The sequence below is a fragment of the Microtus oregoni genome, unplaced genomic scaffold (genome assembly GCF_018167655.1).
Source record: "Microtus oregoni isolate MIOR12 unplaced genomic scaffold, Mior012 000021F_ref0000039, whole genome shotgun sequence".
In the NCBI taxonomy this organism is placed as follows: Eukaryota; Metazoa; Chordata; class Mammalia; order Rodentia; family Cricetidae; genus Microtus; species Microtus oregoni.
In genome coordinates, this window is record NW_024543080.1 from 14,549,977 (window position 1) to 14,566,745 (window position 16,769).

The following is a 16,769-nucleotide window of genomic DNA, read 5'->3' on the forward strand; positions in this document are numbered from 1 at the left end:
CTGTCTTTTAGATATTTTTTGATATTTTTGGAGAAAGTGGAAACTCTTCTCATCGGTTCATTATAAGAAGGAAATTTTTTACACTAAATATATGTTGTGGGACTTCAGAGATGACTCAATGGGTAAAATGTCTGTTGTACAAGCACATGAGCCTACTACATTCATATCTTCAATACACATGTAAAAGTTAGGCATGGTAATGTGTCTCCACTACCCAGCCCTGGGGGTGCGACGTGCTAATAGTTCCGGAGAGCACAAAGGTGAGTGAGTCTGTCCAGCCCAAGTGACAGGCTCCAGGTTTCCTTGAGATCTCAAAGACGAGTTGTGGAGTTACAGAGATGAATATACAAGGTAGACCGCTGGACTCCACATGTGCACACATCGGTGAGGGTATACACATACACATTCACACAATGCAGATACCATACACACACATGTGCACATAACTGAACATATTGACTGGTAGCAGAAGTGCTAGGATAATGTTTTCTTTAGATAGGAGAATTGAAAATGCTTGGGCTGGAAATGTCCATCAGTGGTTAGGGCACTGCTCTGGCACGCGTGAGGTCCTGAGCTTGATTCCCCAACCTGAAAAAAATACATTGGTGTCTTAATTATTATTCAAGGTATCTTTTTTATTTTTAGCTACTTAAAACTTTATCCTGATTAAGCACAATATTTACAAATAAGCTGCACCATGAAAAAACTCAAGGTTTGGATTCTAGCCAAATATGCTTCCTGTAAACATCCACTAATGAAGTCTCTCAGTAGGTAAAAAGTCCATCTACCTTAATTCTTAAACAGAATCCATACATTAGATCAAACACATCTTTTCAGTAACACAGGTGTTGTAAAGCTATGACAGAAATATTAATATCAACAAAATATCAGATATCATATCCCATAATTACTCGGCGTAACTACAATACAAACTTCAAGTGCATTAATAAGTCTTTATCCATAAGCAACTATGCTGTTTGGATTAATTTCCAGTATTAAATCCAAGAGCAAATATATAATGTCAAATTGAGTTGAAGAAATAGTAACTATGGGCTGATCTTTACATGAATATTTCGAATTATGGCCCATGCTTGTGGCTACAAAGAATATATTTGAAAATAGGATATTTCCTGATTATTGTCACATCCTTCATAATTTCAAATGCAAAATAGGTTTTCTTATGATTTATGACAAGATATTTTAAAATTCTTTATACAAAAGTAAAGAGTAATAGAATGAAAGGAAAAAGGAATTTCTTGACCAACTATATAGAATAATTATTAAGCCATAATAAGTAAGACAGTATAGGACTTTAATAAACAGCAATCATAAATGTGCAGAAATTGATACTTAAAACAGAAAATCCAAAAGCATATTCCTATATGTGGACATATGACAAAAGTAATATTTCTCACAGGGAAAGAAAAATTCTTTAAAATGTAATTTTAAAGAGAAACTTTTTTATACTATGCACAAGTAGTCCCTGCTGCAAAATGAAAGACAAATATAAGCACCCAGGTAAAAGCATAGCCACACATTCATGTGTGTGGGCATGACACTAGAAGGGGCACTAAGTACAGGAAAGAAAGGGTCTAAAGGAGCAGGAGGGAGATGGTATTTGTGAGAAAGACAAATATTCTGTCTTGTCTCATGTAGAAAATGAACAAAAGGGATATTGTGGAATCCACTATTTTGTATATAACTAAATACCATGAAAATAAACGAAGTGAAAGATGTTATAAAAGGTTTGCAACATTGTATATTTTGAAATATTTGTATATTTGAAAGTATTTATAACACACGTAGTCAACTAACTACAATGTTATTTTTAATTTTCCCCAGGTTAATAAAAATGGTTAAGACATGTTTTAAGTAGTCAAATGTTACAAGAAGAAGTTTCACAGAATAAAATGATTATACAAGTAATAAAAATTGAGTTGAGACCTAGGAGTGAAAGCATTTCCACAGAGAAGCCAATTTTATGCACATTTAATAGCAAAATCATAATGAATAATCCTCCAATAGGAGGAAATAGACAAAATTCCAGGGTTTAAAAGAGAACCAGAATTTATTTCTTTTGAGGTTCTTTTTCAAAAAAAAAGTATAAACTAAAAAACATCAGTAACAAATTAGATAAAATACTCAATATTTATTTATAGTGAAAACAAAAATCACAATAAATGAGAAGTTCCCAAACACTGAAAATTACCATAAACAGAAAAGATAAACATGTTTTAAAGTTGCCCTTTGACCAAAACATCTAAACCACTTTCTCTAAATATTTCTCCCTGTAAATTTCTTAATATCTTTTATATAACAATTTGATAATTTTGACCAATAGATGAGAATATAATTCAATATTTCAGCATGATTGAAATTGGCTTTCCTTATTGGTAAATCAAAGCAGTGTCAGCTCTGTGATTTGTCAATAGCAATATCATATGATTTTTACAAACATTTTCTATCTAATTTGGGGAAACTATAAAATATTTCATATATGTGCTGTTAAATTTGACGACACTGAAATTTTCCTTTGCAGGGAAAATAGTCACAAATGATGAACTTATTCTTTAGATTTTTATTGATACAATTCTGATTGTGAACTATGCCTTATGTTATACTGATCAATTAGTGTTTGAGATTATATTATATATACATATATATATACATACATATACACATATCTATATTCTGTATAATCAGGGAGTGAGAGGACATTGGATATGCTGAAGTGTACCCCTATATTTCAAAATACATGAAACAGGAGACTCAAACATACTTCTATGATTATTTCAATAGTATTTAAGAACTGGTAATAGGAAACATGTAGAAGTTCTGATCCTCTTGAGTAAAACACTTTTAAAATTTATACTTGTGTCTGTGAGTCATTGACTATGTAACTGACCAGAGAGAGCAGTGTTCTTATTAAGCAGTAAGGCGAACCAAATCCTATCCAAGTCTGGGGGGTGTAGACTTGAAGTCCCGCCACTAGCTGAGAAGTTATTGGCACTTAAAAGCTTCTGGGAGAGGGAGAGCCAGTTTTCCTTAAGAGAGTCACCACTAATAAATCCACCAAACTCCATTAGAAGGCCATATACCCAAGACTGTGTGCGCAACACAAATTGGACTTGGGGAGAGAGCAATATTGGATGCATAGAAAATGAGAGTTGGTCTGGAAGGTGTTGGGTAAATGAGGAACTATGAACAAAACACATTGTACAAAATTCTCAGAGTACTTATAAAATTTAAAAGTAAATAATTAAAAGAACTGAAACCTCTGGTTACATACAGCTAGGAAGCTTAATTGGAAATTTTTCAATGTACACGTTTCTCCATTCAAATATTATCATCATGGTTTCTCCATCACGTATGCAGATTTTTGCTGCCAGGTACCATAGGATAATATGGGTGGTGGGTCAGCCTCAGGTCCATAGGTTCTGTGTCCGGGTGCTTGAAGGCTCTGCACAGTGCACTGCAGGAGGGCTTCTGGGAGGCATCCCTGAACCAAAATAAGTCAAGTGAACATTTTAAAATACAGAAGGTATATTCAAAATTTTCTGTAAGTTAAATGAAACAGTAATCGAATGGAAATGACAGCTTCAGCATGTATAAATATGAATTCAGGTCCTAAAATATGAAGTAGTAAGTTAGAAACAATAATAAGGACCACAATGAGCATTTCATAAGAATGAATGCCCAAATCACCATCAGGAATTCTAAAATGTGTCCCATTAAACTATTAAACCACCACACAAACTAAAATTATGATCAGTAGGATGTTGTTGCCGGCATAATTAAAACTCATAGGTGTTTTTTCACTCTTTATTCTTGGGGCGTCCACCACTCAACTCCCAAATAAATACACAAAAACTTATTCTTACTTATGAATGCCTGGCCCTAGCTTGTCTTTTCTCTAGCCAGCTTTTCTTAAGTTAAATTATTTTATCTACTTTTTGCCTCTGGGCTATTACTTTTTTCTACTTTATATACCTTTCTTGACTTCTTCCTCCCTGGCTTGCTGTGTAGCTGGGTGACAGGCCCATGACAATGACCTCTATTCTTTTTCTCAGTCCTGATCTTTTCTTCCTAGATTGCTTCTCCTATTTATGCTCTCTGACTACCAGTCCCTCCTATCTTTTCTCCAACCTAACTACTGGCCCTTCAGCTCTTTATTAGACTAATCAAGTATTTTAGGCTTGCAAAGTTGCCTTCTGGGCAGTGGTGGTACAGGCCTTTAATCTCAGACAGAGACTGTTCAAGGCCAGCCTGGTCTACAGAGTGAGTTCCAGGACAGGCTCAAAGGCTACTGAAAAACCCTGTAGAAAAACCAAAAAGGAAAAGAAAAAATAGGCAAAGTAACACAGCTTCATAGAGTTAAACAAATGCAACGTAAAAGACCCTAACACATCTTTACATCAATAAACAAATGTTCCACAGAATAAACAAAGATAATATATCTTCAACTAATAATCCACAAAACAAACTAATGAGAATGAGAAAGAGAATAAGAATAGAAATGAGAAAAACAGAAAGAGGATTAGAAGAAATGAGAGTCTAGCGTGGTATCATGTGCCTACAGTTACAGGTATTCTGACATGGGAGATTACTGGAACATTATCTCCATAGAGTTCAGGACCAAACTATAAATATAGTAAGATCTCATCCCAAATTTAAAAAGAAAACATAATAGCAGCATTTGAATGTGTGAGAAAGAGAAACACAGAAACTCATACTTTTGAAAATAGTTTAGATTCAATCAAATTGAAATTAATTCAACCTTACACAGCAAAAAGTTAAGAAACAAATATTCTTGCAAACACATATAAAGGAAACATAGATGAAGATGGGTAACACTGATTTCCCAGTCCCAAACTGGAAATTATCCAAGTGATGTGTAGTTCATTGTACAAAGTATAACATTTTTTTGATTGGCAAAAGAGATTCTCTACAACAACCAAGTTTAAGTGTAGACACTTGTATCATTTGCTTTCACAAACACAGAATCTAGGGAAAAAAAAGAAGGAAGGAAGGAAGAAAGGAAGGAAGAAAAGAAAGAAACTTAAAAATTACTCAAAACTAGGTACAAAATACTTTTAAGGAATGAGAAATCTGTAAAAGGGATTAATGTTGCAAGGAAGGGATGAAAGCAAGAAGGACACAATGGGCTTACCAGTCACTGGAAAGTCCCTAATCCTTAACTTTTAAAAATGTGGGCTTGTTTTTATAATGATTATGTAAATGATATATTTTACAGATTTTTGTGAAGTGTGATAGATTTTATGCTAAATATATATACATAACATGTAAGGGTCAATAGTTAGGAAAAGTCTCTCAGCGGGAATCACATGCACTAAGAGTTCTATGAGTAAGAGAATAACGATGTTACCAAATCTTTATTTATAGCCATCTAAAGAAATAATTTAAATGACATAAAGGAGTTCTGGAACAGAAAACAGGCTGGATGGAGGCCCATGAGGAAAGTATTAAGTGGAAGGGCTGAATGTTACCCTTACATGTTTAATTTTATCATTTTTCCTCCCTCATGGTCTCAATCAATTATACATAGACTAGTTTTGAACTTGTGAAGTAAACTTACTTTCCTGCCTCAGCCTCCCAAGTTCTGTCTGTAGTTTACATAACTGAATTTTGTTTCCTGAAAAAAAAATATTACTTAATATTACTCACAAAATACAAGTGCAAACTTTGATAAAATATTTATATCCTATACTGGCTGATTTTGTGTGTCAAGTTGACACAAACTAGAGTCATCAGAGAAGAAAGAACCTCAGTTGAGGAAATGCCTCCATGAGACCCTGCTGTAAGGCATTTTCTCAATTAGTCATCAACAGGGAAGGGCCCATCCGACAGTGGGTGGTGCCATCCTTTGGCTGGTGGTACTGGATTCTATAAGAAAGCAGACTGAGCAATCCTGGGGAAGCAAGCCAGTAAGTAGTGCCCCATCAACCTCTGACCTGTATCAACTCTTGCCTCCAGGATCTTGCCCTGTTTGAGTTCTGCTCCTGACTTGTTTCAGTGATTGTGGTGGTTTGAAAGAAAATAGCCCCAAAAGGGAGAGGCACTATCAGCCTTGTTGGAGGAGGTGTGTCACTGTGGGGGCGGGCTTTGAGGTTTCTTTGCTCAACCTTCACTCAGTGTGATAAACAACTTTCTATTGCCTTTGAGTCATAATGTAGGACTCTCAGTTCCAGCTCCACATCAGCCTGCATGCCACCATCCTCCTCATCCTGATGGTAATGGACGAACTCTCTGAAACTCTAAGCAAATCACCTTCAATTAAATGCTTTTCTTTATAAAACTTGGCATGTTCATGGTGTCTTTTCACAGCAATAAAAATCTATGACAGAATTTGGTGCCCGAGGCTTGGATATTGCTGTGATAGAACTGACCACGTTTTTATTCGGAGGAATTTGGGCTTTGGTACTTTCTGAAAACACTGGAATGCTTTAAGCGCCACTTCATTGACCATGCTCGTGGGAGCATGGAAGACAGTGGTGCTAAGAGTTATTTAAACTGTCTGGAGCTCACTCAAGAAGAAAAATTTTAGAATGTTGCCTAGGGATCGTTCTTGCGATAGTTTGGAGAAGGAAGTGGCTGTATTTTGTCCTTGTTCAAAGAGTCTGCCCAAGGCTGAAGTGAAGAGTTTCCGATTAATTCCACTGGCAGAAGAAATCTTTAAACAGCCAAGTATAGACTTTGTTATGTGGATATTAGTGGTCACTCTAATGAAGATTTATAATGAAGAGGAGCAAGATGGGCAGGATAAATTACAAAATGTAAATTTTAAGGAGAAAAAGAGCAGCGGGAAGTGGAATGGAGCTAAATCATATTTTCAAGGAGATAAACAGATTGAGAAATAGAATATAGGGAGTGGTGACCTCAGGGCAAGATCCCATCCAGCTAAATTTCAAAGTTGTGAAAAAGAACTAAAGAAAAGCTTAGAGCTGGGTGTGGTGGTGCACACCTTTAATCCCAGCACTGGGAAGGCAGAGGCTGGTGAATCTCTTGAGTTTGAGGTCAGTCTGGTCTGAAGAGCAATTGTCAAACAAAGTCAAGTTTAGGTAGTGAAAGGAAACAGGAAACTGGTGAAGATGGAATTAAACAAGAGGGTCATGTCCCAGCCCCAGCAAGCAGCAAAACTTGGATGCTTCTGCCACGTAGTTCTGACTATAGAGTTAAAGACAGAAGAAATGGATTATAGAATTTACCTTCCCACATAAAGAAGGACACTGAGGCTAGACTTGTGTCAGGGGTGTCTCTGAAAGTCCGGTAGAGAGGCCATTGTGTGAAGCTGTGAAGTTGAAGCCTGGATTGTCTTGGAGAACCCAAGATGTTAGAGATGCCAGAGTCCGAGTTGTGGGATACTTACAAAAGAGAGCTGCTAAAGGGAAGTGGAATCAGCCCAGGGGAAAGAAGTGTGTTTCAGTAAACAAATCTGAATGGTGTTTCATCACAGTAATAGAAACTCTAATTAAGACAGGGCATTATCTTTTAATTTATTGGTTATCTCTCTATGATCTGTCTATTTACACCGTTTATTATCTATCTCTGACCATCACTGAATGTTTAACTTGTCCTTTGAGATGAATCAACTGGCAAGTAAAGCCTAGATATTCATTCATGTGAATTACAAATTTGTACACACAACTGTATTATGTAACTACATTCTGTTATCTGACCATTTCACTTACAGTGAAGCTACATGGAGGGGATCATCAGAAACCATTTTAAAATTTATCTCATTTTAATTAAAGCTCAGTCCTTGGCTGAGAGAAATCCCCTTCATGCTATAAAGTGACCTCTTGCCAAAAGCTGTCCATCCAGTTGAGAATAAGAACATGTGACATGTCTTCCTTCCAAATGTAGTGTTCATATTTGCTGGTATGAGTACCACTAATTCAATTCCATTAAAAGTAATGAAGTAGGAATGTCAGTCTAATTATCTGCAGAAGTCTGCTCAGGCTTTTCCACAGTCTACAGTAATAACTGAAGTAGGCTTAGAGAAGTCCTGTGCAGCAGAGCCTGGCTTTGTGGTGTGTTTGTATGGACATTAACTCATAGCTGGCATTTCGTCCTCTGAGATTTTAAAGTCCTATTTAGAAGATTGCTTGGTCTTGAAATTCAGTTATAAACACATTAATTAGAGAATGTCTAGTTTACAATGTTTAGACCAAAAACTGTATATATATTTTCTTATATGTATATAAACATATTTTAGCTGCAGTATAGCAACCTCAATCATGAAATTACAAATAGGCTAGCCAGTTCTTACTAGCTGTATTATCCTTAGTGCTCCAACTTCTTCAAAGAAAATGAGAGAAAATTATATAACTTTTTAAACTCTTTTGGAAAATCTTCATTCATGTGTATCATATTTATGGGGGGGAGCACATGTGTACATGTGTCATGATACATGTATTGGTGGGCAGAGGACCCACCAATTGAATGTCAGCACTGACTTTCACCTCTTTTAAAATAATGTCTTTTATTTGCTGCTCCAAACACTAGACTAGCCAACCTGTGAGTTTCTAGGAATTGTTCTGGTTTTGACTCCCACTTCATCACAGGCACACTGGGATTAGAGATACACACACACTACCACAACCAGATTTACATGGGTCTGTCAATCCAAAATTGGGTCCTCATGCTTGAAGGGCAAGGAGTGCTTTATCAACTGAAATTTCTCTTCAGATTATATAAATTAACCTTTACTAATATTCTAGGAGTCTTATTAGAACTCAAAGTGAAATCAAAGCTGAACAATCGCTAGCCTAGCATTGAGCATATATAAACCTATAATGGCTGTCATCAACAGAATTTTATTGCATCATAATGACTGAATTTTGCTACCTTTGCTTTACACATCAACTGATGTTAAAAATCATATAGATGGAGGTTTGTAGCAGATGAAACATCAGCCTGGAATGCTTCTCACCTCATACATTTCATGCCTTGTTTTGTTCCCTTTCACTTGCACATTGGGTGAATCCAACTTTGGGTGACCTGCTTTGAAAGAATTGTATCAACTATGTGGTTAGCTTTCAATATCAGTGCCATCTTGCTAGCGTGCCTCTACTGTATTCTGGTTCACTTTCTTGTTCTGATAAAGTAAGCTGTCTACTTGTAAGTTTCTCTATAGAGACCCAAGTGGTACAGAATTGAGAGCTGCTTATGGTCAACAGCCATGAAAGAAGTGAAGTCCCTAGAGAAGTTAATACTTCCTGCCCAAAAGTCATGAACAGTCAAATCTTAAATACAGGGTTAAGGGCAAACTTGGGAAGGAAGCCTAACAGAAGCTTGCCATAACTATAGTCTGACAAAACACCTTGACATTTCCAAGAAGAAGAGTACTCAGCCCACCTCATAAAGTTGAAAGGATTAGTCATTCTTGCCCTAAGAAAGTAACTTTTGTTGTAGTTTTATATAGCAATAAATACTAATATAAAAAGGATAAAAGACTTAAAAAAGTTGCCATGTTTTCCTGTATGCAAATCTTTAAAGAGGTATTAAGGAACACCAGTTTCTAAGACCTTTATGTATGAACTCCAAAGATAACTGTTTTTTTTAAGATGATACTTCTTATTTTTAAATTAAAAAACTTGTCTGTATTCCTTTAAAATTACTCTTCTCTTATGAAAATGAATCTAAACAATAATTATCATAGAAACAGTCTTTGTGCCCAAATGATATATGTATTATAGTAAAATGACTGCTTTTATAGTTAAAAAATATTTTAAATGAAATGTTTTCTAAAGATTTATATATGATTTCCTTGGAGGGAAATATGGAATAAAAGTACAAAAGGATATTATGCAATAATCTTTCGAGCCAGAAATAAAGCTACTTATCATTGTAGTCTTAGGAATCAGCACAAAATCCCAGCATGTAGTACATGCCACAGATTTGTTTTTCTTTCTGAATGAAAACAAGTAGATTTTGTATGAAAAAAAAAAACCTATGTAAATAGAAGACAGATTTTAGAGCCAAGCAGATTTTATTTTAAATTCAGCCTCCACCTACTACTTTAACCTCAAGAAAACTACTTATTTCTTTGAAAAAAATGAAAATTACAGCTACATTTTATTGAGTCAAAAGAAAAATATCAGAAAAATATGCGGAAATAAACAGTACTTATATACTTAGCATTATCTGGCAGCAATTTTAGCCTGATGTAACTATGAAAAGCAAAGGAAGGCAAATTAATCTTAATCAAAAGTCCACTTGGTAAATCCAAATATAGTTTAGTAATTTAAAAGTGTCAAGTGTGGGTTTTTAATTTGTCTAGGAAAATAAAGAATAAATTTGGATTGTGGAATATTTAAATGTTTACAAAAACTCCCAGAAGAATTGGAACATTTGTGATTTATACAAATTATCATATTAATATTCATTCAACACATTTCACCAATTTATTAATGTATGAAGAAAATCTGAGCATGCAAAAGATCACTATCCTGTTAGACCGAGTAGAGTCTGTGCTTGGTCAGAGAGAACTCTAAAGCACAGGGTCCAACATTCATAAGGTCCTTTACCAGGAAACTACATGCTGAAGTGAAAGAGGAGCTTATGGGGGTGAGGGGGTGGGGGGTATGGGAAGGTCGTGGGTGAAGAAGAAGGATTTGTAGGAGAAGCTGGGTGCATTCCAGGAAGGTCTTGTAAACCCAATGTTTTACACCTAGTATGGTGGAAGAGACTATTGGAATGCTTATTGTTCATCAATATTGGCTTTGGAGCATTTTTTTTCACTTGTTTTATACACAGATACTTACTAAATGATTTGTAAAAGCAGGGTGTTTTGGGCCATGCTTAGAATTTTAGCCTTAAAGAGATAGATGTCTGACTTTTAGGCCATCTTTAGGTTACACTAGGCGACACTGTATCCAAAACTAACTAAGACTAGTTCAGTTGTCTTACAGTTCTACACAAGAATGATCACGCTAGCTTGAACTGAGACTTACATCTGTTCAGACATTTAGAGGGCTTTCTAATAATGTGTTTGCTTGCTATTATGGCCTGTGATAAACCTTATCTGGTCCTGATTTGTTTTTTTTTCTCTTCATTCCCCCCTTCTCTCCCAAATTCCCTTCCATCTTTTTTCATTTCCTTTTACTTCTGCCTCATCATATAACTATATATGGATAGCTAGACAAATAGATATAGCTCTATAGATATAGATAGATCAATAGATATAGATAGCTGTAGATAGATATAGAATGATATATAGTTGGATTAGATAAAGATATATATCTTTAATTGAAAGATACTTGAACACACCGTAGTACTAGTTTCAAACTGTGTAGTGAAATGTCAGCCTGGATAGCTTTTAGACATGAGTCAAGGAAGGAGAAGTTTATGTTGTTATCAGGCTTTAATTGAAGCACACTTACTATCTTTTGACTAAGTACTTGGCTGCCATTTTCACATGATTACAAACTGGAGAGGAAGCTCCTCTGATAACGGCAGGGTGGTAATGAGAGATCATGCTGTGCAAGTTCTGAAGGATGCCGGAGATCTCTCCCACACTGAAATGTAATCCAAGAAGACAGGAGACTTAACTACAATTGTCCTGTTCCGCAGTCTAAAGGAAGACCCTGAAGCGAAGCTGCAGTTGGATACTGAAATGCAAAACCGTGTCTAGTTAAAGAAGTGGTGTAATTATTGTATCTGTCAAAACAATGAAGTAATCATTTTAACAGACTCACTCTTCTCTCCTTTAAGGAGAATGCAGTTTCATGTGACAAAAAAAGCTTAAATATTAGTGATCAAAATGAGGCTGAGACTGTGTTTTGTTTTAGAGCACTAGTTCTCAATTTGTGGGTCGAGACCTCCGCGAGACCATCAGAAAACACAGATATTTACCTTATGGTTCATAACAGTAGCTAAATTAGGTATGAAGTAGCAACAGAAATAATTTTATGGCCGAGGATCACCACAACATGAGGAACTGTATTAAAGGGTTGCAGCATTGGGAAGGTTGAGAACCACTGCTTTAGGATTTGCTTTTGTTTTTTGGCTTACATTTGACTCTTGTTATAAGGTATCCCAGGCTGGTCTTGAACTTAACATCCTTTTGCCTCCCAAATGCTAGAATTTCCAGTATGCACCAGCACACTTGGACAACATTCACTTTCTCCTCGGATTAAACAAAATGGTCATCTCCAACCCAGGCTTTGCAGAAGAGATGGCTGCTTCTCTGGTTTGTCTGCTTTAATATCTTGAGTGCATAGGCTTCGGAGTGTTCATGTGTCTGTTGTTATTGCTGTTTTAAAATTGCTTACTGGATTCAGTGGTCATTCCAACAGTATGAAAAAGGGAAGGAAAGATGGGCAATGGCCTTCCTAGCTCGTAAAGCCGCTCCAAGTCAGTCATTCAGGAGTTAGACCTAATCTGCTCTTTCACTTTCTGCAACTTGAGCTATGGACAGTCCACTGCAGACAGAAATTACTAAATGGAAAAATCTAGAACTAGGCAATTCATTAATTATAATTTTTTTCATAGATCTGAGTAACATAATGAAGTCTCATAGCCATCTAGCCTGGAAGGAAACCATCAATTTTCTCTTCATAGCCATATAATATTTTCTTCAGGCAGTTAGTCACTTTAGTAGCTATCAGTCATCAGATTATCTGTCACAATAGGGCAGTACTCAAGCTACAATCATTTTACTTAACAATGACCCCACAGCACTAGAGTAACGAGGCTGTAAATTTCTATATGCCAAAGAGAAGCCCTGAAATGTTTCCTTTTCAGTGAAAAATAAAAACTGAACACAATGTAATAAGGAAAGAAAAATGTTGTGTGCTGGGGTAGGACCTTTGATAAGAAAAAAATCTTCCATCCTTGAATTCTCGATGAAGGAAACAAAATTCAGGCTGTTCTGCTGCCTTACTTCAAGGCTCAAGATAAGACCACAGTGCATAAAGGAAGTAAGACTAAACTAGCACAATCTGTGGGTAGAAGATATGAACATGTTTTCCTTAACAGCAGCTCGTTGCATCAGAAAACCCCGAGCGAATGTGAAAACATCAGCATTGAAGTGGACGGCAGCACACAGCATCTGCAAGTAAAGGGATGGTTGCATATCCGAAGCAGGTTTGGACTGCAAAATATAACTGTTACTAGAGAGGCGGCATGGGTGAGAGAGCGAGCTGTGATCCTGGCAGAGCTGAAGAAGTTTATAAAGAGAAACCATGACACCCAGGCAAGCCTTCAGTGGCAAGAAATCAAAGCTCATTTGGGAGAAGCCCACTGCACTATGCATTTTTAAAACAGGAAAGGAAGGATCTAGGAATAAAGCGCAGTCAACTTCCAAGCATGGCATTCTTACAAATGGCAGAGGAAATCACTCTTTCAGTATATGTAGGAAAAGAGAAGGTAAGACTAATCCAAGTTCATTACATACATTACAAAATATTAAAGAACAAATTCAATAAAACTCATTAAGTCTCTTTCTTTCTCTCTCTCTCTTAAGTGACACTTGGGATTCTCCATATCTCTGTTATTGTCCCTATCTAAGATCTCTCCATGTCTCTAGCATACGGATCAAATTAAACTTCTAAGTGGATCTGTGTATGGTTCATTACAAAAGAGATTACATAATATAATAGTAGCCAGGAAGTGTTGTCAGTTCATCCTTTTTCTTATCAAAATATAGAAATACACACATACACATGCACAATGTTGTTTGTCTTCAATGGCGGTGCATTGTTCTGAGCATTTTATTAAATGCTTGCAAAATAAATGTAAATAATTATTACATTAAGTTATGCCTATCTAGCAATGGTTATGTATTTATTAGTACATGCACTCTAATGGTGTACTGTAAGTTAATATGTAGTAGTAAATAAGTATCTAATGGGATAATTAAATCTCAACGGGGACATAATTGCTGAGTAGCATTCTAAAACTCTGGAGACATCTGAGCTGCAGCTCATTTAATTAAAAGAGTCTTATTCTGTGCATACACAGAGTGGAGTCTCTCTCTAAAGTGTGCTCTTTTCAGCACCTATTTTCTGCAACAGGCACATCAGGGTTTATTTGTAGCACAGTGTGCTTTGTGGCAATAGTCTTGAGAGTTGTAATCCTTTTAAGCACTCCCTGCCTTGGAGAGCATTTTCAAGCACTTTGGACATGCAACTGTATAAGCCTCAAGTGTGACTTAATCTTTACAATTCAGGTTATACCTAAAGTGGATACTCTTTTGAGAAAGGTTAAAGTGTATGTTGATTTTTGTATTCCGCTTACAGTTATGGGTAATGAGAGGAATGGGAAGGGTTGATCATTCCCCCATCTCAAAGCTATAGAATCTGAAAATTACGCAGCTTCTTTAACATAAAGCCTGTACCCAATGATATTGTCATGTCATTTTAACTCCATATATCCAGAATTAGATGTTTAGACATAGTATGACTTCAATCAAACAATGATTTTCAACTGAATTTTTAACGTGGAAATTTTCAATCTTATTTGTAATTAAATCACAGTTAGTCTTTAATTATTCTGATAGAAGATTGGTATTATTTTCTTGTGGTGGTCACCCCTGTAGCTTGTTTTAAATTAAATATACCAGAAAGAAGAAGTAATTTCTCCTGGTATAGGTCCAAGTCTTTGAGTTTCAGATTTGAAGACTTCTAACATTTTTTAATGAGATAATTCAATAAGATTTTTTATATTTATGTATGACTTGTAGAATAACTGGAAATGCTTCAAAAGGAAAACCAAAATTTACCCTTCATCAAGAAAACTTCTCTTTGCCACAGACAAAAACCGTTACAGAAAATTACAGCCAATCCAAATGTAGAGCTGTGGAGCCCAGTCCCAGTGGATGCATGGGCAAAACACCTAAAGCCCAAACAACATTGCAAGGGAGAAGGTAAAGAGATTGTCAGAGCCAAACAATCAGGGAGCCTTGTTAAATTGTGTCTCCTAGTAATGACGGGAGATTTACCCATCAGGTCTCATCAGCATGGCTGACCAAATGTGAACTTAAAGGACGAACGAAACTAGTGGCTGTACCAAAGTGGACAGGGGAAGTTCATGAGGCCTGAAGCTTCTACAAACACCTACAGACAACTAAGCAATGTCACAAGGTTAGCACGGACTCAGATGTCCTCTGCCAACCTAGTTCTCCTTAAAATTGTCTGACTCTGGAAAAAAAAATGATAGAATTTTATGTGTCCACATGCTTGTGTCTATGCAAATACACATGGGTGATGCTGTACAGGAGTGAAAGTACACAAGCGTGTGTGTTTGCACGTGTGCACATTCTCATGTGATAAGGGTCAATCCATGTAATAAAGTGCTTGGGTGCAAGGTGCAGTATAATTGGAGGGAAACTTACCAATTTTATGTGAAATTTCTGACAAAACGTGACCTTAATATCTGTTTCAGTGTTCATTGACTTAGCCGTATATATACTGTGCTGGTTTGCAGCCCGCAGCTCCATGCCCCGAGGCTTGGTGAGAATAAGGGTTTTTGTGGAATCCCTTGCTAATCCTGGATTAATCCTTCCAGTATTTTCATCTCTACCCTTTCTTGTACAAAAGGGTTTTCATCAAAGCCAATTAAATTATCTTCTCAAGGACATATAAGGATAGCATTTCGTTATTTGAAAATCTTAAAGTTACAGACCAAATTCAGTTCTTTGGAATAAGACAGCCATGAGCAGAGGTCACCCAAACACCCTGTTCTGAGTTTTGGCTGCTTTCCATTTGACTCCTTAAGATGAAAGGGGGAAAGACCTGCAAAGAAAGGAAGGTTGTAGCTTTGGAATGTGGGCTGCAATGTGAGTGTAACTGTTGCTTCTGAACATTTCACTCCCGAGCCAATAATGAAATCTAGTACAGAAAAACTTAGTGGGAACATGGCTCCGCTTTGAATGGGACCCATCACCAGGGCTCATGGACTCAAATTGCCTGGTTATAAGAACTGATCCTGTTTTTCTACATTCTGCATCATGCATTACCTGATAAATTGTGGCTGCTTTAATGGGAGAAATGAACAAAACCTGAGAGGAGCTGATCATGATATACTTTCCCCTGAGAATACTGATCAAGGGCTAGGTACAAAAAGCAACAGTGATAAATTTGAATCTTTCTTTGCAATTTGTCCAAACAAAGATTGTAGGAAAGAATACTTCTATATCTCTTCATAGGGGTATTTTATTGGATATATAACTGACTCTGTTTCAAAGTATGAGCTTGTCAACAAAAGGTAGATACCCTGCTACATGCGTATGAGAAGATTGTGATTCTTAGACATGTGTTATGTGATAGATTTGATTCTCAAAATCTGTCTTCTCCAGTGGTTTTACTTGCTTATGCTGGTAACGCTATTCAGTAGATTTCATTGCCACTCCAACTTTACAGACAAGGGAACCAAAGCAGAGGAAGAAACTTGGTCAAAATCAAACAAGTGGAAAATGGGGAAAGCAGGCTTTTCATTCAGGCAGTACAGACTTGAAATCTATACACGTCACATCAGTAATATAGAACACTGTCTCTCAGTAATGGGGGGGGGGAGGTTATCGTGGGGAGAAACAGAAATGAAACAGAGAGACAACCTTTACTGTGTTTGTTATGCTGGTTTTGAGTAACAAAACTTGAACTTTATTCAACCAGAGGCCTCATTCTTTGAAAGCAGATTTGTCATATTTAAAGAGTAGGGGGTTTGAATAGTTGTGACATTGTTGTGGATATCAAGATTCTTTGTAGGATCCAATAATTCAAATTTATAGGGAGAGCTTCTATTTT

At 36.4% G+C, this 16,769-nt stretch overlaps 1 protein-coding gene across 1 annotated transcript in view; it reads right to left on the bottom strand.

The window, feature by feature from the left end:
* Positions 1-658: 658 nt before the first annotated feature.
* The window catches only part of Adgrl3 (adhesion G protein-coupled receptor L3), a 752,737-nt gene continuing 736,626 nt past the window's right edge, over positions 659-16,769 (bottom strand). Inside the window, exon 27 of the mRNA XM_041671395.1 lies at positions 659-3,499. Within this exon, the coding sequence (XP_041527329.1) occupies positions 3,423-3,499 (77 nt within the window). The 3' untranslated portion in view covers positions 659-3,422. The remainder of the gene's footprint in view (positions 3,500-16,769) is intronic.